The sequence below is a fragment of the Tachyglossus aculeatus genome, chromosome 7 (genome assembly GCF_015852505.1).
Source record: "Tachyglossus aculeatus isolate mTacAcu1 chromosome 7, mTacAcu1.pri, whole genome shotgun sequence".
Classification (NCBI taxonomy): Eukaryota; Metazoa; Chordata; class Mammalia; order Monotremata; family Tachyglossidae; genus Tachyglossus; species Tachyglossus aculeatus.
This window is the reverse complement of record NC_052072.1, coordinates 52,707,202-52,732,989: the sequence shown is the minus strand read 5'-3', so window position 1 is coordinate 52,732,989 and position 25,788 is coordinate 52,707,202. Positions and strand designations below refer to the sequence as shown.

At 44.3% G+C, this 25,788-nt stretch overlaps 1 protein-coding gene across 1 annotated transcript in view; it reads left to right on the top strand.

Moving 5' to 3' along the window:
• The window catches only part of ASB1 (ankyrin repeat and SOCS box containing 1), a 29,172-nt gene extending 5,995 nt beyond the window's left edge, over positions 1-23,177 (top strand). The window contains exons 2-5 of the mRNA XM_038748800.1: positions 1,279-1,420; positions 9,609-9,911; positions 18,521-18,906; positions 21,296-23,177. Coding sequence (XP_038604728.1) covers positions 1,279-1,420; positions 9,609-9,911; positions 18,521-18,906; positions 21,296-21,429 — 965 coding nt within the window. The 3' untranslated portion in view covers positions 21,430-23,177. The remainder of the gene's footprint in view (positions 1-1,278; positions 1,421-9,608; positions 9,912-18,520; positions 18,907-21,295) is intronic.
• The last annotated feature ends 2,611 nt before the right edge of the window (positions 23,178-25,788 follow it).

Below are 25,788 nucleotides of genomic sequence, written 5' to 3'. Positions count from 1 at the left end.
TAGACTGTGAGCTGAGCCCACTGTTGGGTAAGGACTGTCTCTATATGTTGCCAACTTGTACTTCCCAAGCGCTTAGTACAGTGCTCTGCACACAGTAAGCGCTCAATAAATACGATTGATTGATTGATTGAATAACAGTTGTGGTACTTGTTAAGGGCTTACTGTGTGTCAGGCACTCTACTAAGCACTGGGGTGGATACAAGGAAATGGGGTTGGACACAGTCCCCGCCCCACATAGGGCTCACAGTCTTAATCCCCATTTTGCAGCTGAGTCAAATGAGGCACAGAGAAGGCACAGAGGCTCTCCCAAGGTCACACAGCAGACAAGTGACAGAGCAGGGATTAGAACCCAGGCCCTTCTTACTCCCAGGCCTATGCTGTATCCACTAGGCCATACTGCAATGGCTCAGTGGGGCAGGGAATGTGTCTACCAATTCTGTTGTACTCTCCCAAGCGCTTAGTACAGTGCCATGCATACGGTAAGTGCTCAATAAATGCTTTTGATTGGTGGCAGAGCAAACTCTTTTAAAGACAAAATATCAAACCACGTGTTGTGGCCACGGCTGATGGGAAGAAACAGATGGACCAGCCTGGTCAGTGGGAATCAGGAGAGGGGTTACTCTATCATCATCATCAATCGTATTTATTGAGCGCTTACTATGTGCAGAGCACTGTACTAAGCGCTTGGGAAGTACAAATTGGCAACATATAGAGACAGTCCCTACCCAACAGTGGGCTTACTCTATGAAGGTTAGGAGACTGAGAGCCGGGTTAGAAAGGAGCAAGTGCACTGTTCCACCTTTATGTGCATTAAGCAGGTCACAGAGGGGACCATCTTGGCTGGGTCTTTTCAGCCACACCTGAAGCATGGGTAGGCTCTCCCCATAAGCCGAGTCTCCTTCCTTTGTGTCAGATAACCAGGTAACTCTCCCACCCTCTGGAAAACCTTATATTTTGAAAACCCATGGTATTTATTAAGCACTTACTATGAGCCAGGCACTGGGGTAGATACATTAGGCAGGTTGGGTACAGTCCCTGTGCCACATGGAGCTCACAGTCTGGGCGGGAGAGTGCGAGCTTAATCCCTGATGAGGAAACTGAGGCACAGAGTCATCAAGCGATTCGGTCACCCAGAGGGCACATGCGTGTCAAGCTTCAGTTCTGTGCCCGCAGGGGATGGTCAGAAACATGCATTGCCAGTGAGCTCCCTTTTGCCGCTGGTGAAGAAGGTGGATGAAGATGCATTCGAATTAAAGGAGCACCCTCTCTCCAGCGCAGGTCGGAACCTGAAGGAGTGGCTGAGAGAGCAGTTCTGTGACCACCCCATCGAACACTGTGAGGACACAAGGCTGCATGATGCCGCCTACGTGGGAGACCTGCAGACCATCAGGAGTCTGCTGCAGGAGGAAAGCTTCCAAAGGTCAGCGCTCATTCTTACAGAAAGCACCTGGAATCATTCTTCTTTAATTAGGACATTACTACACTATTTAACTGTGATTTAAACACTTACTGTGCATACTACTACTACTTACTATTTTTTAAAAATGGTATTTAAGGTCTGTAATTCCGGTATTTAATAACAATTATGGGATTTGTTAAGCACTTACTGTGTGCCAGGCACTGTAATAATACTGATGGTATTTGTTAAGCGCTTACTATGTGCCAAGCACTGTTGCAAGCGCTGGGGTAGATGCAAGGTCATCAGGTTGTCCCAGGTGGGGTTCACAGTCTTAATCCCCATTTTACAGATGAGGTAACTGAAGCACAGAGAAGTTAAGTGACTTGCCCAAGGTCACACAGTAGACAGGTGGCCGAGTCGGGATTAGAACCCATGTACTCTGACTATCAAACCCATGCTCTTCCCACTAAGCCACGCTGCTTCCCTACTAAGTCACGCTGCTGTACTGAGTGCCGAGATGGATACTAGCGAATCAGGTGGGACACAGTCCCTATCCCATGTGGGGCTCACAGTCTCAATCCCCATTTTGCAGGTGAGGAAAATGAGGTCCAGAGAAGTGAAGCGACTTGCCCAAGGTCACACAGCAGACAAGTGGCGGAGCCGGGATCAGAACCCACAACCATCTAACTCCCAGGCCCGAGCTTTTTCCACTCTGCAGTGCTGCTTGCTACTTTACTTATTCCTTACTACTACACACTGGAGTAGATTCATGCTTAACATAGTGGATAGTTCTTGTCTTCTAGAAGACTCACAGTCTGATAGGGAGAGGAGGTATCTTGTTTTGACAAATGAGGAAACCGAGGCACAGTTTGGGCAAGTGACTTCCAAAGTCTCCAGCTTCCCAGTGGTGGGGTTAAGATTGGATTAGGTTTCTTGACTCCTAGCCCCTTGCTCTTTCCACTTGACCACCCTGTATCATCATCAATCGTATTTATTGAGCACTTACTATGTGCAGAGCACTGTACTAAGCGCTTGGGAAGTACAAATTGGCAACAATTTGTATATTCCTCAAAGTCCATAGAAGCCTTCAGGCTACTAAGACTAGCTGGATCGGAAGTAATGATGGGAGATGTTTCTTAAAGGACAGTGGATAGGACTACACAGAACCAACTCATTTTGGGCACAGAATGTATCTGTTTATTGTTGTACTCTTCCAAGTGCTTAATATAGTACTCTGCTCACAGTAAGCATTCAATAAATATGACAAATGAATGAACCATCAGAGACACAAAGGGCTCACTGTCCAGAATTAATGATCTGAGCTGAATGTTAACAGTGGCAGTGCCCGAATACATCTAGGAGGGGACTTAACTTCTCCTGAAGTTATCCAACATTTTTACAATAATACTCATTCTACTTTCATCTTATAGATGGGATCAATAAATTCCTACCCTTTGGGCACTTGGTAGTCACTCCACCCTCAGCCCCACAGCACTTATGCTGTGGGGCTTCCTCTCCCCCTCATCCCCCTCTCCATCCCCCCATCTTACCTCCTTCCCTTCCCCACAGCACCTGTATATATGTATATATGTTTGTACATATTTGTTACTCTATTTATTTATTTATTTATTTTACTTGTACATATATATTCTATTTATTTTATTTTGTTAGTATGTTTGGTTTTGTTCTCTGTCTCCCCCTTTTAGACTGTGAGCCCACTGTTGGGTAGGGACTGTCTCTATATGTTGCCAATTTGTACTTCCCAAGCACTTAGTACAGTGCTCTGCACATAGTAAGTGCTCAATAAATACGATTGATGATGATGATGATGATGACTTATGGGCATATCTGTAATTTATTCATTGATATTAATATCTGTGTGTCTGTCTAGAATGTAAGCTTGTTGTGGGCAGGGAACGTGTCTACCACCTGTATTGTACTCTTCCAAATGCTTAATACAATGCTCTGCACACAGTAAGCATTCAGTAAGTATCATTGATTGATTCTGACCTCTGGACCCTAAAAGGCAAACTGTGTCTTCAACAGCATGGTTCTCCAGCAAAGACTATCCTGGCAGGATGTTCCTTGTGATTTCTGGGATGAGAATCGTGCCAGAGTTCTGCACTCAGTTGGGGCTCCCTAAATGCTACTGGTGCCATTTGCCCACTTAATGCTGGATTTAATCTTCCATGGGTTAGAAACCAAATTTCCAGAAAGAGATAACAGTGAGTCATCTCCCAGTGGCTAGAAGGCAGCTCTCCAGATCAAAACAGCTTTTGTCATCCATCAGTGTGGGTTAACCTCCTAGATGGAAGGGTGGGTGGACAGTGGACACAAGTCAAGTGATTAGAAATAACAATCAACGGATCTTCTGGACCTTGATTCTTCCTACTGCCTTAAAATTGGAAAATAAGCAGAATCTGTTTTAAGGTTTCAATTTTTTTACTACTCAGGAAACTTATTGTTCCCTTAGAGCCAAAATTGCACCTTCCCCTCTTCTTCTTCTTCTTATTAGTAATATTAATATTACTACTAATAATAATAATACTTCTTAAGGGCTTACTACATGCCAAGCACCATTCTAAGCTCTGGAGTAGATACAAGTTAATTAGGTTGGACACAGTCCCTGTCCCACATGGAGCTCACATTTTTAATCCCCATTTTACAGATGAGGGAACTAAGGCACAGAGAAGTGACACAGCAGACAAGTGGCAGAGTCCAGAAGACCCGGGTTCTGGGTTAGAAATCAGATCTTTCTGACTCCAGGCCCCTGCTCTACCCACTAAGCCACACGGCTTCCCCAGAAATTTGGTAATTTCTTCAGTGAAAGAGGGAAGACCAACTAAACTGTGGTTAGAGAGAGGCCCCTTTGTGAGGGGCAGGTTTTTGTGCTCTGATCCCAGGGGCTCTTCTTTTCGGGGTCTCCCAGTCTCCCCTTCTCTAGGCAGAGATGGCTCCCCTAGAATTCCACTTTGGTAGTGTCAGGTAGATCTAAAGAATAATCACGGGCAGCTAATTTGTAGGCGTCAACCTCGTGGCTTAGTGGAAAGAGCACGGGTTTGGGAGTCAGAAGTCGTGGGCTCTAATCCCAGCTCCACCACTTGTCAGCTGTGTGACTTTGGGCAAGTCACTTAACTTCTCTGTTCCTCAGTTACCTCTTCTGTAAAATGGGTATTAAGACTGTGAGCCCCACGTGGTACGAACTGATTACCTTGTATCTACCCCGGCGCTTAGAACTGTGCTTGGCACTTAGTAAGTGCTTAACAAATACCATCATTATTGTTATTAGTTCCAGTCAATTTTGGAAGGCAATCGATTACTCTAGGGCCCTTCAGATCAACCTTAGTACAGTGCTTTGCACACAGTAAGCATTCAATAAATATGATTGAATGAATAAAGGGGAGGAAGGGATAATACTGCAGGAGTAAAGATAAGTAGTGTCCCTGTCCCCTTGTCCAGCTGTAGCCCCAGCATGCTGCTCTGACTTCAGGGGATGGGAGACTGGGGAGAGGACCCAGGCTGGGAGAAGAGGGAAAGAGGAACTGGTCTCCCATTCCCTGGAGTGGTAAGCTTGTTGGGGGCAGGGAATGCATCTGCAAACTTATATTGTACTCTTATCAAGTGCTTAGTACAGTGTTCTGTGCACAGTAAGTGCTCAATAAATACGATCGATGGATTGATTCCTGAGCCTCCGTGAGTGTATATGTCTGTGGGAGCATATGTCTGTGTGTGGTGGCAACATTGGTGTTAGCAGCGAGACCAGAGCCAAGGCCTTGGCTATGGTTGGGACAAGGGGCTGACTGGGAGGCCAGTGGTCTCCCCCTTGCACCTCCTTCAGTCAATCAGTAAATCATATTTATTGAGCGCTCACTGTGTGCAGAGCACTATACTAAGCACTTGGGAGAGTACAATATAGCAGCCATATTCCCTGCCCACGGCGAGCTTACAGTCTAGAGGACGAGCTGCCACCTTTGCTCCCGGAGCTGGGGAAGGAGAGGCGGACACCCCTCTCGCACCTTCAAATTGAAAACAAAGAAGTGTGCCAGGAACGAATCTAGTTTTGAAAGGCGCCAGTCCCCACTTTTGTTCGAAAGGGAGTCGATCGATGAGAACGTGCTTAAAGGTCAGGGACCTCTTTCAAGCTAGACAGACCTAGTTGCCCTAGATTGCACCGGGGAAACTGCTCACCTCAGAATAATGCGGGGAGGTTCATCCATTACCGACTCTTATTCTGCACCCTGGGGAAACTGATTGCTTGTAAGGCTGCTGATAAAGGCATACTATAGAAAAGAGCCAGCCTGCAGCAGGCTAGATTTCTACCTCTGGCTCCAAAGTGATTGCACATCTTGAATCAGCGTGCTTGGAGAGTGGGCCACCTGTCTGTTCTTGGGAAGGAGCCCTATGGGCGGTTGTGTGGAGGGAGCTTGAGGGGAAAGCAGAAAAAGCGGAGAAGTAGCATGGCCTAGTGGAGGAAGCATCAGTCTGGGAGTCAGGAGGACCTGGGTTCTACTCCGGTTCTGCCTCTTGTCCGCTCAGTGACCCTGGGCAAGTCACTTCACTTCTCTGTGCTTCAGTTACCTCCTTTGTAAAATGGAGAATAAGGCTGTGAGACCCATGTGGGACATGGACTGTATCCAACCTAATTTGCTTGTATCCTCCTCAGTACAACCTAACAGCGTAACAGAAACATTCCCTGCCTATAGCGTAGAGGACCAGCTCAATAAATACCATTGATCGACTGATGATTGAGGAAGCAGCGTGGCTCCGTGGAAGGAGCCTGGGCTTTGGAGTCAGAGGTCATGTGTTCAAGTCCCAGCTCCGCCGCTTGTCAGCTGTGTGACTTTGGGCAAGTCGCTTCACTTCTCTGGGCCTCAGTTACCTCATCTGTAACATGGGAATTAAGATTGTGAGCCCCACATGGGACAACCTGATCACCTTGTATCCTCCCCAGCGCAGAGAACAGAGCTTTGCACATAGTAAGTGCTTAACAAATACCAAAATTATTATTATTATTATTATTATTATTATGAAGACTGCATGGCCTCCTTAGCTGAGGAGAGGTCAGGTGGATCAGAAGCAAAGAAAGAGAAGTTAAGGCACAGAAGCAAGTGGGGAAGGTCTCTAGACCCAGAAAATGCACACATGGTCAAACTCTCGTAGTGACCAGCATTCCCTTGGTGGTCAACAGAAAACAATTAAATATCTTTTCTTCCATAAAATCAATTAATGGTATTTATTGAATCCTTGGTAATAATAATGATGATGGTATTTGTTAAGCGCTTACTATGTGCAAAGCACTGTTCTAAGTGCTGGCGAGGTTACGATGTGATCAGGTTGTCCCACAGGGGGCTCACAGTTTTAATCCCCATTTTATAGGTGAGGTAACTCAGGCACAGAGAAGTTAAGTGACTTGCCCAAAGTCACACAGCTGACAGTTGGCGGAGCCGGGAATTGAACCCATGACCTCTGACTCCAAAGCCCGGGCTCTTTCCACTGGGAGGGGCGGGGGCGGGAGAGAGAGAGAGAGAGAAAGGTGTGGTGGTGTATGCAGAACAGTGCAGTAAGCACTTGGGAAAGTTCAATACAATGGAGTTGGTAGACATGATCTCTGCCCACAAAGACTTTACAGTCTACGGGTGACAGACATTGAAAAGAATTACAGGCAGGAAAAGTAGTAATTTGTGACTTTGTGCAAGTCGCTTCACTTCTCTGTGCCTCAGTTACCTCATCTGTAACATGGGGATTGACTGTGAACCCCGTATGGGAAATGGACTGTGTCCATCCTGATTAGTCTTTATCTACACCAGAGCTCCGTACAGTGCCTGGCACATAGTATGCGTTTAACAAATACCAAAAACAAATGATAATTTTGGTATTAATAGAGAAGACTGGATTACCCCAGATGAACTGAGCTTGACTGTGGGGTCTGATCCTTGTTCACTGTCTCTGGCTTCATGCTTTCATTCGGTTGTATTTATTGAGCACCTGAGGGATCAGAGCTCTGACCTAGGTGTATAGAAATGTCTAATTAAAGTAAAGGACCTGCTCCTTGTCCTAGAAGGGCTTACGATCTAGGCACGGCAGTGCTTGCCTTTCTGCCTCTGGACCTGTTTCTGTGGCCACAGCTTGTGCTACAAGGCTTTAATGTGATCTGAGCTAATTTTTCATCTCTCCACTTCATTTCTAAATGAGTAATTTAAAGATTATAAAAATGATCACTGTCCCTTTTCTTCAGGTAGTGTTCCTTTTATTCAGGAAACATGTTGAGGTAAAAGAGTAAGTAAAACATGGTGAGAGTGCATTTATTTCAAAAATCATAAAAGATAACATTTCAATGCAACATGGCAATACATTTTTTAAATTCCCAGCAGGTCAGCTTGCAGTTTTGGCTGTTCAGCCATCTCCAATTTACTGATCTTTTTTTAAAAAAAATTTAAACAAGGTACCTCCTTTAGCCATTTCAAAAGGATTTTGTTTTCCTAGTTATTCCATTCAGTTCTCCAAATTCCTGATAAAAATTGTTGCTTCTACTTCTAGGGAGCACTTGAGGACCCCCACTCCCACCCCCAGAATTCCCCTGCCATTTGTCTTTATTTGGGCCTCTTTCACCTCAGGAAACATCAAGGAATTTGTGTTCAGAGGAGAAGGTGGCAAAAACCCAGAAGCCTTTTTCTAGGATTATTGGAATATCCCTCAGAATTAATGATCATATCACTGCAGAGTGTTGCATTAATGTTTCATTTTGATAGCAGCAGTAAGTATGATTAAGAATTACTTCAAAATGGACACTGTATGACAATTGCACTTTAGTGATCCGGACTTCCTGATAGTAAGAACAGTATTAAGTGCTTACTCTGTGCAGAGCACTGTACTAAGTGCTGGAAGCGAATATAAGGGTGGGAATTAGACATAGTACCTGGCCTTCAAGGGGCTCATGATCAAAGAAATTTTTATAAACATTAGGACAAGGGGCACACTGAAGCTTGAAAGTGGTAGGTCCAAAACCCCTGATAGGTTCTGACAGAGAGGGGGTTAAGTTTATGGAATTTATTTCCCCCAGAGGTTGGTGAGGCATGAAGTGTCAGAAAGTTCAAGTGATTTGGAAAAATTATTCTACAAGATGACCATTGTGGATTTTAGAGAGAAATATCAGTGACAGAAGGGATTGTCTCTCATTATTGCTGAATTGTACTTTCCAAGCACAGTAATCGCCCAATAAATGTGATTGTATGAATGAAAGGGAAAAGTTAGGGATGTTAGTTTGTCGTTAACCAAGAGGATGGGTGTGAAGTAGGGAAGCGACATGGCTTAGTGGAAAGAACACAGGCCTGGGAACCTAAAGGACCTGCATTCTAATCCCAGCTCTCCATTTGTCTGCTGTGTGACCTTTAGCAGGTCACTTAACGTCTCTGTGCCTCAGTTACCTCATCTATAAAATGTGGACTAAGAACATGAGTTCCAAATGGTACATGAATTGTCAGTCAGTCAATCACACTTACTGTGTGCAGAGCACTGTACTAAGTGCTTGGGAAAGTACACTATAACAGTATTCACATCCCCTGCCTACAATGAGCTTGCAGTCTAAAGTCCAACTTGATTAGCTTGTATCTACCCCAGCATTTAGTACAGTGCCTTGCACATAGTAAGGGAATAACAAATACCATTAAAAAAAGTAGAAAGGCAGCCAACACACAGTTCCTCCAGATATCCTATTGCTACAGTTACCCCCTTCATTTCTTACCGAAAGCCACCCACTGACCACAAAAACTAAACTTGAGGGAGCATGAGTGGAAACTGATAGCAGTTGCTTTCCAGGAGGTAATAATAATAATAGTTGTGGTATTTGTTAGGTGCTTACTATGTGCCTGATACTGTAGTAATGGCTGTGGGAGATACAAGCAGATCGGGTTGGACATAGTCCATCCCACGTGGGGGCTCTCAGTCTCAATCCCTATTTTACAGAAGAGGTAACAGGCTGAGAGAAGTGAAGTGACTTGCACAAGGTCACACAGCAGGCAAATGGCACAGTAGGGATTAGAACCCATGGCCTTCTGATTCCCAGGCCCACGCTCTACCCACTATGATGCCTGATGCAACCGTTAGTGATACTGGCATTGCCACTGGTGGGAGGAAGGAAAGCTATCACTGCACCAGAGCGGTGCCCGCGGTCAATTGCTTCCTCACAGCTGGCGTTTTTCTCCCTGCTCAGCCGCATCAACGAGAAGTCGGTGTGGTGCTGCGGCTGGCTTCCCTGCACACCGCTGCGCATCGCCGCCACGGCGGGCCACGGCCACTGCGTGGACTTCCTCATCCAGAAAGGGGCTGAGATCGACCTGGTGGACGTGAAGGGCCAGACCGCCCTGTACGTGGCCGTGGTCAACGGGCACCTGGAGTGCGCCCAGATCCTCCTGGAGGCCGGTGCGGACCCCAATGGCAGCCACCACCACCGCAGCACCCCCGTGTACCACGCCGCCCGCGTCGGGAGGGCCGACATCCTCAAGGAACTCATAAGGTGAGGGGCTGCTTGCTTGGCACTCGGCTTTCCAGCCCCCCGAGATGGCACCACCCTCTTAATAATAGTAATAATGATGGTATTTGGTAAGCACTTAATATGTGCCAGGCACTGTACCAAGCGCTGGGGTGGATACATGTAAATCAGGTTGGGCACTGTCCCTGTCATCATCATCATCATCAATCGTATTTATTGAGCGCTTACTGTGTGCAGAGCACTGTACTAAGCGCTTGGGAAGTACAAGTTGGCAACATATAGAGACAGTCCCTACCCAACAGTGGGCTCACAGTCTAAAAGGGGGAGACAGAGAACAAAACCAAACATACTAACAAAATAAAATAAATAGAATAGATATGTACAAGTAAAATAAATAAATAAATAGAGTAATAAATATGTACAAACATATACACATATATACAGGTGCTGTGGAAGGAGGTAAGATGGGGGGTTGGAGGGGGGACGAGGGGGAGAGGAAGGTCCCTGTCCCACGTGGGGCTCACAGTCTTAATCCCCACTTTACAGATGAGGTAACTGAGGCACAGAGAAGTGAAGTGACTTGCCCAGGGTCACACAGCAGACAAGTGGTGGATTGGTATTAGAACCCATGACCTTCAGACTCCCAGCCCCATGCTCTGTCCCCTCCGCCAGTGCTTCCCTTTTCCTCACAGGAAATCTGTCCTCTTCTACTTTGTGAGAGGAGCAGTAATAATAATAATAGTAATATAATAATAATAATAACAGTTATAGTACTTGTTAAATGCTTACTGTGTGCCAAGCACTGGGGTAGGCACAAGTTAATTAGATTGGACACAGTCCCTGTTCTACATGGGGCTCAGTGTCTTAATCCGCATTTGACAGATGAGGCAACTGAGGCCCAAAGAAGCAAAGTGATTTGCCCAAGGTCACACAGTAGACAGTGGCAGAGCCGGGATTAGAACCCAGGTCCTTCTGACTCCCAGCCCAGGCTCTATCCACTGGGGCACACTGCTTCTCTACCTTTTTAACTGGAATGCTCTTTGGGAAGTTTCATCCTACAACATGACCTATGTCCAACCTGATTAACGTGTATCTATTCTAGTACTTACGACAGTGTTTGATGCAGAGTAAGCACGTAATAGCATAACAAAATCAGTCCATCAGTTGTATTTATTTAGAGCTTACTATGTGCAAGGCACTGTACTAAGTGCTTGGGAGGGTACAACACAGTAACATGGTAGACACATTCCCTGCCCACAGAGAGCTTACAGACTAGAGGGGGAGACAGACATTTATATAAATAAATGAATTACAGATATGTACATAAATGCTATAGGGCTGGGGACAGGTGATGAATAAAGGGAACAAGTTGGGATGAAGCAGAAGAGAGTGGGAAAAGAGGAAATGCGGATTTTAGTAGAGGAAGGCCTCCTGGAGGAGATGTGCCCTCAGTAAGGCTTTCAAGGTGGGTAAAGTAATTGTGTGTTGGATATGAAGAGGGAGGGCGTTCCAAGCAAGAGATCAGAGGTGGGGGAGACAAGATCGAGATAAAGTGAGGAGGTTAGCATTAGAGGAGTGAAGTGTGCTGGTTGGGTTGTAGTAGGAGAGTAGCAAGGTGAGGTAGGAGAGGGCAAGGTGATTGAGTGCATTAAAGCCAATGGTGAGGAGTTTCTGTTTACCGCTGAGGTGGATGGGCAACCACTGGAGATTCTTGAGGAGTGGGAAAACATGGACTGAACTTTTTCGTAGAAAAATGTTTTGTAGAAAAATGGGCATCAGATTGAAGTATGGATTGGAGTGGGGTGAGACAGGAGGCAGGGAGGTCAGCAAGGAGGCTGATACAGTAATCAAGGCAGGATAGGATAAGTGATTGGATTGATGTGGTAGCAGTTTTGACAGAGAGGAAAGGGCAGATTTTAGTAATGTTGGGAAGGTTGAACTGACAGGATATAGTGAGAGTTCGAATATGTGGGTTGAATGAGAGAGGAATCAAGGATAATGCCAATGTTAGAGGCTTATGAGACAGGAAGGATGGTGCTGTCATCTACGATGATGGGAAAGTCACGGGGAGAACAGGGTTTGGGTGGGAAGATAAGGAGTTTTGTTTTGGAAATGTTAAGATTGAGGTGATGGCAGAACATCCAAGCATGTTTGGCTAGAACATGATATGGTAATGGTTAGTGTTGTGCATGTGTGCGGCCCTGGACATAGAGAGTACTGAAAATTCAGGGGTTCCTTAACACAGGTTTTCCCAACAATAGAACCCCCCCTCCCCACCCCGGTTAAAGGAGAACCAGATGAACTGAACATGCACACCTGGAGACCTAAAAGTCAGGCATTGATAAGCAGATGTTTGGGAAAAATGGTTTTAAATGTTTTTTTGTATTTTTCATCTATCAGTGTTTTCAGATATCCCGTTGTAAACAGGATTGTCTTTCAGAGGAATCCCTCAAGTCTATTCCATGTGTCACTTGGGGGCAGCTTACTACCAAATTTTATCCCGAAATATTCTTCATTTAGGATGCCTAAAAATAATAATAATTATATTAGTTTGTGGAAGAAAGGTCTTTATTTTAGGTAACTTCACAGCCTAGTGCAGAAAACATTGAAAACTTTATTTTAAAGTATACCCAAGCTAGTGAAACAAGGCTGGGGTAGAGATTCAATTCAAAGATAATGCCATAGGTATTTCCTCATAAAAATAATAATAATAATAATAATTATCGTATTCATTAAGCACTTACTCTGTGCAAATCATTGTTCTAAATGCTGAGGGGGTTACAAGGTGATCAGGTTGTCCTATGTGGGGCTGACAGTCTTAATCCCCATTTTACAAATGAGGTAACTGAGGCACAGATAAGTGATGTGCCCAAAGTCACACAGCTGACAAGTGGCGGAGCCAGGATTAGAACCCACGACCTCCGACTCCCGAGCCCAGGCTCTTTCTACTGAGCCACGCTGCTCCTCATGAAGTCAATGTGTAGACCAACTGGCACCAAAGGGGAAAAAAACAAACTCATGAGAAAATACGTCTAAAGCAGGTCAACTTCTCTGATGAAAGCATTTATTCATTCATTCAGTGTATTTATTCAGCGCTTACTGTGTGCAGAGCACTATACTAAGCATTTGGGAAAGTACAGTGCAACAAAAACAGACACATTCCCTGCCCACAATGAGCTTACAGTCTAGCATTGCACATAGTATTATCCTTTTGCAAAAGCATCACAGGCTCCTGACAGAAAAGTATTAAATAATGAATCAATCATATTTTTTGAGCACTTTCTGTGTGCAGAGCAGTGTGCTAAGCCCTTGGGAAAGTACCCTATAGCAGAGTTGGTAGAAACTGATTATTATTCAGTGTTTTCTTTCTGCAAAGTCCTGTACCAAAGTAAGAGCTTGGAAGCATGTGATAGTCAATGTCCTCAAGGGTCTTACATTCTAGCAGTTAATTATTATTAACATTGTTATTAATGAAAGAATGTTTCCATTATAATGAAGTCCCTATGAATTGGGTCCAGAATTACTAGTTCGAAGGATTTCATTATGAGAACGGGACTCTGAGCTCCTGGAATGTTTACGGCACATTATAATGTAGATTTGTAGACTAAGCTTGTTGTGGGCAGGGAATGATTCTGTTTATTGTTATATTGAACTCTCCCAAGCATTTAGTATGTGCCTTGTACACAGTAAGCACTCAATAAATACAATTCAATCAATGAATGAAATTGTTGCAGTTCCCACCTGAGGTTTATCCATAAGGTATCTCATTATGCTTCAGGTGTCAGAGGGGCCTTCGTCAACTTTAGAATGAAATCGAACAATACAGCCCAAGATCAGAAAAGATCAATTTGTTCTCTAAATATTTCAGTAAGTGTAATGTTTGAGCAAATATCTGTTCATCTCAGAGCTGGTCAGAGTCCAATTTCAAAGCAGGGTGCTGTGAGCTCATCTCTGGACTGTAAACTCATTATGGGCAGGAAACATGTCTATCCACTCTGATGTATTGTCCTCTCCTAAGGGTTTAGTACAGTGTTCTGCACACAGGGAGCACTCAAATGCGATTGATTGATCGACTGAGGTGGGGAGGGCGAAAGATAATAATCATGGCACTTGTTAAGCGCTTACTATGTGCCAAGCACTGTTCCAAGCTCTGGGGTAGGTACAAGTTAATCAGGTTGGACACAGTCCCTGTCCCACATTGGGCTCCCACTTTTAATCCCCATTTTACAGATGAGGTAACAGAGGCATAGAAAAATGAAGTGACTTGCTCAGGGTCACGCAGCAGACGTGTGGTGGAGCTGGGATTAGAAACCAGGGCCTACTGATGCTGTTTCTTGATATGCCAACCACCGTTGCATTGCATTCGGGGGATGGCAGGCCACAGTGATTGACAGCCATGGTACCAGGGCTTGGGCTTGGAAAATGCCAAGGCCTCCCGGGCCGGTTCCCTATCCAGTGGGCCACAGGGCCGCCTCTCACCATGAGGCCTTGCGTGCCCAGAAATGAGTCTTGCACTCCTGGGACATGGTGTTGGGGTTGGGGAGGGTGGGCAGGGCCAAATCAGACGAGGCCCTGGGCTTTCCACTCCTAAATGTTTTGGCTGACTGACTTGGCCTTTCATGTTTGTTAAAAGTGGAAAAGGATAAGCTAGTTCTAATTTTAGACAATCGGATCATCTAAAAAAAAACAAGGGGTAAAAAGGAAAACCAGGCTTCTTTCACAAATCCTCTCCTGACAGACAAAGCACATGTAGCGAAAGACAACCCCTGAATTGTGCAGATGATCCCAGTTTTATTAGGACTGCCCCTGCTCACAGCCCACTTTTATCCGTGATTCTGCCTTAAGCGCTTAGGAATTTTGGAAAATGCTCCAAGATCGTTTTCTTATTTTGCCTCAGCGGAATTGTGTTGAGGCGGCCGGGCACGCTCCCTTCCTTTTTCAGATAAGGAAGTTGAGCGGCCGGAGGGAAAACGAGTGGTGACCATCGCCTCCCGCCCCCCCAAATCCAGATCAGCTTCAGAACCGTATCCAGAGGCCCCCCGCCCCAGAAGCTCACAAACTGAACAGAGCTGGCGGAGTTCTCTTTCCGTGCAGTGAGTCTCCCAAGGGCTGTGGGCGTTCAGTAAATTCTTGTTGACAGAGTGACTGATTGCTTTGATGTAACTTCAAGACAGACTTGCAACTATGCATACACAGATTTACAGGGCTCCTCTTGGGAAAACATTTTTGAAAAATCCCATTTACTCCCCCCAAACATGAAAAATTACTTTCAGTCTTAGGTGCCAAAGATACATTTAGTTCTGTTGGAGAGGCTTAGGTATTTTAAAGAAGCTCGAAGTGGACTTTGGAGAAAATAATTGATTTGAAGGCAAATAAGATATTGAGCAGCAGAAAATATCATTCAAAAGATACCAGTAGATTTTTTTTTTCTTTTTCATTTTTCTTCAGATGAGGCAGGGATCTTGTCTGTCACCAGAGTTATTAGCATTGGCTATAGAATGACTCCACTTGTGTTACTTGAAAAATCCCCTGGATGCATTTGCTAAAGTGAAAAACAAAAAGGAACAAATGGTATTTCCGTATTGCCAGATGATGTATTGATTTATATAGCTATCCCCTAATGACACCTTGCCAGCAATATTAAAAGGAATGGGAGAATTTTGGAAAAAATTCAGGATTAAAATTAACTGGACTCACTCCAGCAATCTTTTTATGAGGGAATGAAGGGATGTCTCTCCGACAGCTAAGCTAATACCAGATCGCCATACTGCCCCCAAAAAACACAAATGACTTCGAAGTCGCGTTTTTAAGGTCTAGCCTGGGTTACCGGTTGATGCTCAGCAGAAAATCCAAAAGGTTGGCCGATGGTGTTTCTTTGCTAAATAGATTGAATTATGTGTAATACATGTAATAAAAGATGTCAGTTTTTCAGAGGTTTAGTATGTGTTTTAGAATATTTCTATTGATATCCCCGAATGGCCCAGAGAATGTGCAATGCTGCCTGACACAATTTCAAAGAGGACTAACAAAATCCCTGATATTCATGTGGAAATTCAATGTTTAGCCAAGGTGGTTTAACTCTAGCTGATTTTAATAAATGATACCTGGCAGCAGCAATTCAAATTCTTTGGGAGTCATAAGGGAAAGCTCCTTTGGAATTGTCCTTGAATACTGCAGAAGAGACAATAAAACACAATTGCCCTCTGCATCTATCGTCTTTCTCATATCCCTCATGCCCCACAAAAGCAGAAAGGGGGGGCGGTGGAGAATCTCTCCATTTAGGCAGGGATTAGGCGCCTGAAATTTACAGTGTATCAGTTCTGGACACACATTTAAAATTGCATGTATCCTAGTGTCGTCATCTTGTTCTGCCACATACTGTAATTTCCTTTTCTAAATGAAATACCCCGTATATCTTCTGTGTGGCTGTACTATCGTGGGGTTTGGTTCGATGCATTTGATCCTGTTGTATTCCACGCCCTCTCCCTTGTCCTCCGTCTCGTGGTCACGTCTCCAGTCAGGCCTTGTGGTAGTCCCGTTGCGTCTCCAACCCTGGATTCACCCACTCCTTTCTCTGTAAATGCCCACTGCTCTCTGCCTGTGCAGCGTGGCTTAGTGGAAAGAGCACGGGCTTGGGAGTTAGAGGTCGTGGGTTCTAATCCCGGTTCTGCCACTTGTCTGCTGTGTGACCTTGGTGAAGTCACTTCACTTCTCTGTGCCTCAGTTACCTCATCTGTGAAACGGGGATTGACTGTGGGCCCCACGTGGGACAACCCAGTGCTTAGAACAGTGCTTGGCACATAGTAAGTGCTTAACAAATACCATAATGATTATTTTTATTATTATTATTATGACCTACCGCTCTCCATAAGGGAAAGATGAGGTAGGTTGGGAAGGGAGAGGGAGCAAAGAGAGGATGGAGAAGAAGAGAGAGAATTGGGAGTAATGGCTTCAGAGCACATCCTGAGCAAAGGATGATGAAATGCAACAATGTTCCCACTAATTCAGTTATTTTATATTACCTCCTCTAAAAAATCAGGCAGTTTTAAAAATTATACTAGATTGTAGAAAGCATCATATGTAGAAAATTACACATTTCAGATGTTTGTTAGGAATATTGAAAAAGTAAGCCTTGTTAGTAGCAGTAGTAACGTTTACTATTGCCTTTCTGAAAAGGTTGAGTAGATGGAAGACAGATTCAATTTGCTAATTGGTAAAAAGAAGGTGTTTAATTACCAATCATTAACTTATCTTACATCACTGGTTTTCCAGATGACGTAACTGAGGCACAGAGAGGTTAAGTAATTGGCCCAAGGTCGTACAGCAGAAAAGTGGCAGAGGCTGGATTCAAACCCAGCTCCTCTGACTCCCAAACCCATGCTCTATCCACTAGGCCACGCTCCTTCTCAACTTCTAGTATACTGACATTTGTATTTCACTTATACTCAGTTTTAGGAAGATTAATAGGAAAAGATTATTACAAGCAAATAGAATTATGTGGATCTCTCTCCAAATATACATAATCGTGCATATGTATGTGCATGTGTCTGTCTGTATGTATGAGAGAGATTATGTCCCACGGCCACAGACTGTAACCATAATCCCCAATGCTTGTCTTTGGGGAGCTGTGCAACAGAGTTTCATTTAGCAGCCAGCCGTATTTATCGAGCACTTACTGTATGTAGAGCACTGTACTAAGCGCTCAGGAAAGTACAATATTAACAATATTACAGAGAGTGTGAGAAGCATGACACAAACCCAAACTACTATTTGGCAAACAGCACAAACAGGTGTCATAGTGACAGTGGGACACTTCTCCCTGCCCCTAAACAAAAGTCAGTGGCAGCTGAGTCCCAGGCTGGTCATCCATGCATCAGCAGCCCTTAGCAACCTCCGGAGTATCTGTGCAGTGCTCTTTGGGAATACATTGTTTACCCTGAATGGGGGTGGGGGTGTGGGGAGAGTTTGAAATGGTGAACACTTCTTTGGAAGCAAAGATGACGGTAAGGTACAAAGCCATGTGTCTGAGGGTACCTGAAAAGATGCAAAGATGATGGTAAGGTACGAAGCCATGTGTCTGAGGGTACCTGAAAAGACTTACATTGTACGCATGTCAGGTTTTCCCCTTGCTGAAGTTGCATTGTCCCTTGTATTGTTACCTACAATACCTGGGGCCATTCTTGTTTCTCACCGTGTCATGATCCTACTAAAGTCTAGGATTAATGCAATGATATCTGTATTGAATGAGTAAGTAAAGCTAGCAGAAAGCAGACCACTCAGAGCAGCAGCCTTCAGTGGAGGCCAAAATACGATTAAATCTAAAGGCATTACTTTTAACTTACTGTTTTCCATATATTTCTTCTATCAGCTAAAATCCAAAATATAAGCATAGCCGAGGGTGTTGCAGTAACCCAACAGGGTCTAACTCTCATCTTTCCTTTAGCCAGATTCAGTCCAAGGAAGTGTTCAAAAGTGCCGCTTTAATCTTATCGATTGATCGGTCTGTTTTCCCCATGTTGTTACATCTAAAACAGTGTGAGCGTTCATTCCTCGCCTCAAAGATATCTGGTGTTTCTCCTCCCCGTTTCCCCCTGCCGAACCATCTTACCGTCGGATCTGTCTCCCCCACCCAGGTACGGGGCCGACGTGGACGTGAACCACCACTTGGCTTCTCGAATCCCCGCAGCTTCCTCTCGACGCCTCACTTCCCTGGTGGTCTGCCCGCTGTACATCAGCGCAGCCTACCATAACCTCCAGTGCTTCAGGCTCCTTCTCCAGGCCGGGGCCAATCCCGACTTCAACTGTCACGGCTCCGTCGACATCCAGGGCCTCTGCAGGGGCTCCCCCGTGTGTGTCATGGATGCCGTGCTGCGTCACGGCTGTGAGGCCGCGTTCGTCAGCCTCCTTGTTGACTTCGGTGCCGACCTGAACCTGGTGAAGTGGGAGTCCCTCAATGCCGAGTCCGGGGGAAGGACAAAAGTGGACCCAGAAGCGCTACAGATCTTCAAGGAAGCCAGGAGTAAGTGCAGTTGGAGCCCTCTTGCCTAGTACCCTGTAAATCTGAACTTGGTCAGGAAATAATAATAATGACGGTATTTGTTAAGTGCTTACTAGTTGTCAAGCACTGTTCTAAGTACTGGAGTAAATACAATCTAATCAGGTTGGACACAGTCCCTGTCCCACATGAGGCTCACGGTCTTAATCCCCATTTGACAGATGACGTAACTGAGGCCTGTGTCCGTTCTGCTGTTGTATTGTACTCTCCCAAGCACTTAATAATAATAGTGATAATAATTGTGGCATTATGTTAAGCGCTTACTATGTGCCAGGCAGTGTACTAAGCACTGAGGTGGATACAAGGAAGTCGGGCTGGACACAGACCCTGTCCCACATGGGGTTTGCAGTCTTAATCCCCATTTTAGAGTTGAGATAACTGAGGAAGAGAAAAGTGAAGTGACTAACCCAAGGTCACATAGCAGGCAAGTGGCAGAACCAGGATTAGAACCCAGGCTCTTCCGACTCCTAGGCCTGTGCTTTGTCCACTAGGCTGTGCTGCTCATTACAGTGCTCTACCTACAGTAAGCACTTATTAAATGTGATTGGCTGACAGTGTGCCAAACACAAATATAAGGCACTTGACACCATGGGAAACGCATGGGCTTCTCTGAACAATCGAAGAAGGAGCAGGCTTAAGCTCATTAAGGACAGGGAATGTGACTGCTAATTCTGTTGCATTGTACTCTCCCAAGCGCTTTGTACAGTGCTCTGCACGTAGTAAGTACTCAATAAATACCGCTGATTGATTGATGTCTTTAAATTTTTAGCCATAACCAGTAGGATTTATTCAATCCCTTTGCCAGCTGGACAAATATTTTTCTTTTTTGTGGTATTTAAGTGCTTGCTGTGTGCTAGGCACAGTACTAAACACTGGGGTAGATACAAGTTAATCAGGTTGGACACAGTTCCTATCCCACATAGGGCTCCCACTCTTAATTCCCATTATACAGATGAAGTACCTGAGGCACGGAGAAGTTAAGTGACTTGCCCAAGATTACACAGCAGAAAGATGGCAGAGCTGGGATTAGAACCCAGTCCTTCTGACTCCCAGTCCCTTGCCCTGTCCATTTGATCACACTGCTTGTCAAGCATCCCACTCACTTTGGGATCAGGAAACTTGCCTGATTGCATTACAGTATTTTAAGACCATTTGACATTGGGCTGATCAGAAAAAGACTTTAGTCACTATTGCTCCTCGCCCATCGTCACCTCTTTTCTACAATTTTCTGCCCATGAAAGGAAATGTGTCCAGGACCAAGCTCAGAGAAAACAAATTTGGAGAAGGCAAATTTTAGCAAAGAATCAAACAGTAAAGCTGTTGAACTTCCAGACGGGTCTAATCACATGTCTAGTAGGGTTGAAATCCACAAGAATGGAAATCAGAGGGCCAGCTATCACCTGTTACTCCCAGGATCATGTTGACATTGCTGGAGGTAGACTATCGAGGTGGATGGGCCATGAGTGACTGTGCTTTCCACCTCATATGCATATCAAGTTTTCTCCTTGTGGAACTTCGTTGCCTATTGCGTTTTTTTTCCCCACAATGCCTGGTGCCATCTTTGTTTCTCAGAGTGTGAGGAACTCACTGTCTGTCTACGACTTGTACATTAGCAGCTGTTCTAAGTAAATAAGACCAGTAGGAAGAAGACAGCTTGGGATCAGTGATAATTGAATTTGATCATGGTTTGGCCAGCTGATGTTCTCTATCGGTTGGCCAAAGCATGATCAAATTCAATTATCACTTCTATATTTCTGTTTCCCACATGTATCTTGCATCTGCCAATATCCAAAATAGAAGCAACACCCTTAACTGAAAGAGTACTGAAATAGAAATCCAGCATTTTCTAGCTTTCTCGTTTCCAATCTCCAGATTCAGTCTAGGAGGAATCTCTTAGAAGTGCGCCTTACATTATTTTGGTTTATTGTTTGAACATTCTTATGCTGGAATTCCTTCATGGACTGGAAATCTGGGACCTAACCACCCCAAATAGTAGCCCATAGACCACTCTGTAGTAGCTTCAATCCCCCAATCCCAGTGTTGGACTAAACTGGAACTGAGCTCAGCCAAACCAGAAGGCGGGGGGGGGTGGGGGGAGAGAGAGAGAGAGAGAGAGAGAGAGAGTGTGTGCGTGTGTGTGTGTGTGTGTGTGTGTGTGTGTTTGTGTATGTGTTCTAATTAAAATTATACCCACAAATAACTTCCTACCCCACTTTTATCTCCACCAAGAAAGACAGATTTTGTGAGATCTCTGTCCATGGTTTATAAGTCATTTGCAATTCCTTAGAAGAAGGGCCTAGGTAAATTGCCTTTCCTGTTATCATCTCGGGTTTCTCTGTTTCTCCATCTGCAGGTGGCCCTAGGACCTTACTGAATTTGTGTCGTGTGGCAGTGAGAAGAGCCCTGGGTAAATACCGACTGCATCTGATGCCCTCTTTGCCTGTTCCAGACCCCATCAAGCAGTTTTTACTGTATGAGCAGAGCTAAAATCAGCGGGTGATTCCGGGGACGAATTTCCGGACTCCGCGGGTGATCTGAAGAAAGTTGGTGCCAATTCCCCAACCCTGCGCTTTCAAGCCCTCTGCTTCTCAGATATCTCCCAGGATTAAGCTCAGAGGGTAGTTGTTGAGAGACCTCCTTCATTTTTGCCCGCTGCAACTTGTAACCCAGGTACTTTTGACAATATGGTAGAGTTTACAGTGAATGCTTTAGCTGGTAATCTTCCCCCTACTCACAGGTTCATCCTTGGAGAATCTAAAGCAGAGGCAGGGCTTGCTGGACTTTCTCCCTTTATGGCCCTGCTTGTATTTTTTTCCAAGCCAGGAAGTTGAGAGTGCCATATAATGACATAATCAGAGTGGCCAGTATGTGTGTGCATTACACATATTTTAATGTTGCCGAATTCCTCCTCCCTCAGTGGGATAAATCAGCTTTCTCACTAGGTACCGGGTGTTCATTTCCCAATGGCTATCTGGATTTCAGGGTTGTTTTCCCTGAGACCCCAAGATCCCGAGGACAGTAAAATGCCCTTGCAGACACTGGTGGCTGCTCAGCAGCTGTCCAGCGGGGAATCATCAGGTAATGCTGTTCCCCCGGTATTCCTTAAAAACAAAACAGCTTTCAGAGAGAGGCATGTTAGCTTTGGGTGCTGTCAGATTAATTATGAAATGAGTGATGGCCTGCATTCAGGCCAGGAACTATATTAAACAGCACTCACTGCCATCGGGGAGAGGGAAGAGCAGGGAACAAGCACATCAGCACCTAATAAACCTGGGTGCACGTTGGCATGGTTATGCACGGGAGAGCTTGGACATAACCTCGGCCCAATTTGGCTCTTCTGTGACTCGTGGGTTGAAGTGTCTCCGTATAGCTCATTTCCTAGCTTCAGTGCTGGGCAGTGAAAGGCCGAGAGAGTATTGTAGTGGCCCTCAGCAAAGCTATTTATTGGGAGGGAGTGTGCGTTAATGGAAAAGCACTGATCTAGGCACCAGGATACTGGGCTTCCAGTCCTATCGCTGACCTGCTGTGAGACCACCTAACTTTACCCGTGCCTCAGTTATGCCATTTTTCAAATGGGGTTGATAATACCATGGGGTTGATAATACCAGGCCCCATTGCAAAGGGAGGTGAAAGATTACATATAATTATTAATTCTTTCAATTGTTATTTGAGTGCTTGCTGTGTGCAGAGCACTATGCTAAATGCTTTAATGTACCATAATGTATTCTATTAATGAGAATGCACTTTGGAAAAATAAGATATATAGATTCAAGGCATCATTATTCTATTTCTTACCAACTCTGGTGGCAATTAAAATGGTCATGAGCTTATCAGATGATAGGGAAATAGGTAGACACTTTGGGGGAAATCCTGTTCCTTACTTTGACAGGGACAAAGGAAATCTTCATTAATCCACCGAGCTTGTGTTTTGACTTGCTTTGGAGACCAATTAAGGCCTATGGTCTTCAGCATTTAGTGCCGTGCCAGCCCTATAGGAAGAAGGCATTCTTTAGGTACCTAGGAACTTGATTTTCAAAACCAAAGGATAGGCCTCGCCCAGTGGCCTTTTGCAAAGACTGAATCTGGGTTCTATGGTTGGAAATCCGCTGTGAGCTTAAGCACCATCCCCAGACGTGTGTGACCTCAGGCAAGTCATTTAGCTTCTCTGTACATCAGTTATTTACCTCAACTGTAAAATGGGGATGAAGACTGCGAGCCCCATGTCGGGGAGGGACTGTGTCCAACCCGATTAACTTGTCCAACCCAGCGCTTAGAAGAGTTCTTGGCACATAGTAAGCGCTTAACAAGTACCATTATTATTATTAGATTATAAAATAGCTTCTTTGGGAGAGGCTTCACTGATCTCCCTGCTTCCTACAAGGAAGAAGGAGGGGATTTCTCAAACGAGCAACCCTTGAGGTTCCCCTGGATCCCCAGAAATGCCCATCTTGGGGCAGCAAGACTTGCTATGGGCAGAGCACGGCATAGAAATTGCCATGAACAATCGGGATTCCAGGAGAGGGACTCAGGGAGGGATTCCCCAGAGAACATTGGCAGTGAGGCCCCGTTCACTGTTCCGTTGCTCAGTTAGTGTTAATAATTTCGTGTTGCGCATATTCTGGACTACAGAGGGAGGCAGCCCGAGTGAAGATTCCCCAGTCAGTCAATCAATCCCTGCCTTCCTGGAACTTAGCATGTCAGTTTTCTCCAGAGCCTCAGAAAGGTAAGTATGCCTGCCAACTATCTCACAGATTGAGGGAAGAGTTGGTGAAGTAATACTAGAAAAGGCCTTTGAGACCTTTCAGTGCTAAGCGCTTAGTACAGTGCTCTGCACACAGTAAGCGCTCAATAAATACGATTGAATGAAAGAACAGGTGCTAGAACACCTCAAGCGATAGTTTTGATCGGGAGTGTCAACTCATAGGAATTGGGAATTTATATCTTAGTTGCCAGAAAGAGGCGCTCTTGCTCTTCATTTTCATTATGTTTTCCATAACTTGCTCATTGCTGCTAATAACCCTCCCTTAACTCTTTGATGATTTCTCCTTCCTTATCAGTTTTGACACTTGTGGGGCTTAGCTTCCTTGTGAGCCCCTGAGAGACAGAGACCCCCGGGTCTAATTCCCTCCTTTGTATTCTCTCCCACCTCCTTAGTACAGTACTGTGCACACAGTAAGCGCTTAATAAATACTACTACTACTACTTAGCTCATATTTGTTAAAATGGCCAGTTTTACAAACAGTCTCATTACAGTCACTCTGCTGTAAGTTTCTCTGTCTGAAATGGACCATTAAGAGATGTGGTAAGCTTCTAATACCAGAGTATATCCCTTCTTTTAAGGTTGGTGTTTGTTAATTTGTTTGCTAAACAGCCTGTGAAGCGGGGAGATAAAACGCTATCCTGAGAGAGAAAAATATAACGGAGATAGCATGGCTAAGTTGAGATTGTTATTGGATCCTAACGTTGGCGGAATAATGTTGGAAATGAGGGGTGTTATTCTAGAATGAAAATTACTGCCTAATTGTGCCTCCGAGGTAGTGTATTTATGAATGTGTAAGAAAATCTCGCTTGGAAGGCTGGCAAGATTGGGCTTCACTAGAAAATCCACTGAAAAATATCTCCCAGTGAGTAAAACACATACTGTGCATACAGTTGCCTTAAAAACACTTACATTATATCTATTCTCTGGAATGCACAAAATCCTCTCCTATTAAAAACCTTTTTTATTTCCTGGTCTACAAGCAGAATGGCCTAGTAGAAGGAACAAAGGCTTGGGAGTCAGAGGACGTGGGTTCTTATCTCAGCTTTGCCAAGTTTCTGCTGTGTGACCTTGGGCAAGTCACTTAACTTTTTTGTGCCTGTTACCTCAGATCTAAAATGGGGATTAATCCCTACTTACTGCTACTTAGACTGTGAGCCCCATATGGGACAGGGACTGTGTCCAATCTGATTAACTTGTATTTACCCCAGTGCTTCGAACAGTGCTTGGCACATAGTAAGTGCTTAACAAGTACCATTATTATTATTATTATTATTATTATTATTATTAATTCTTATGGATTATGGTAGATCTGTTAAACTTTTTGAATGTGGATTTAAACAGATCTACAGCCTATTCCATAATACTGTTGTATATTTTGCTTTATGTACTGTAATATTGGTGCAGCACCTACTGTGAGAGTGTGATGTGAAGCATGATAGGATATAAAAATGGTCTGCAAGTGCCATGTCAACATATATATATATATATATACATATATATATATATGTATATATATATATATGTATATATATATATGTATATATATATATATGTATGTGTGTGTGTATATATATATACATATATATATATATATATATATATATATATATATATATATATATATGTATACATATTATACCTGTCAATTCCAGGCAGTGAACAGGACTGTTGAAATACCTTGTGCCTCTACAGAGCTTCAGAAAGCAACCAAGGACAATTGGGATAGATCCTTATTGTGTATGTGTAAAAATCTTCATTGTGGTAAAGGCTGTGTCACTTTATTATTTCCACTTAATATCCCGTGGGAGGTCTTTTTGCATCATAAAAAATTTGCTTCAGGTTGAATCTTGGTGTATGCATTTCAATTGGTAAGGATTCTTTGAAAAGCCTTAAGTGGATAGGGGGAATATACCTCTAACTTAAATGTCTATGAAGTTTTGGCAGGATTCTCAGATTTGTTTATTTTGGTGGGGAGGAAGGGAGAAGAATGAAGTCATTCTCTGCCTTTAGCTTGTATATCAGATTTTGTTTCTAGGTAGAGCTGAAAGATGTCTGGAAAGATCTGTGATGGCTGAAAGGAAAAA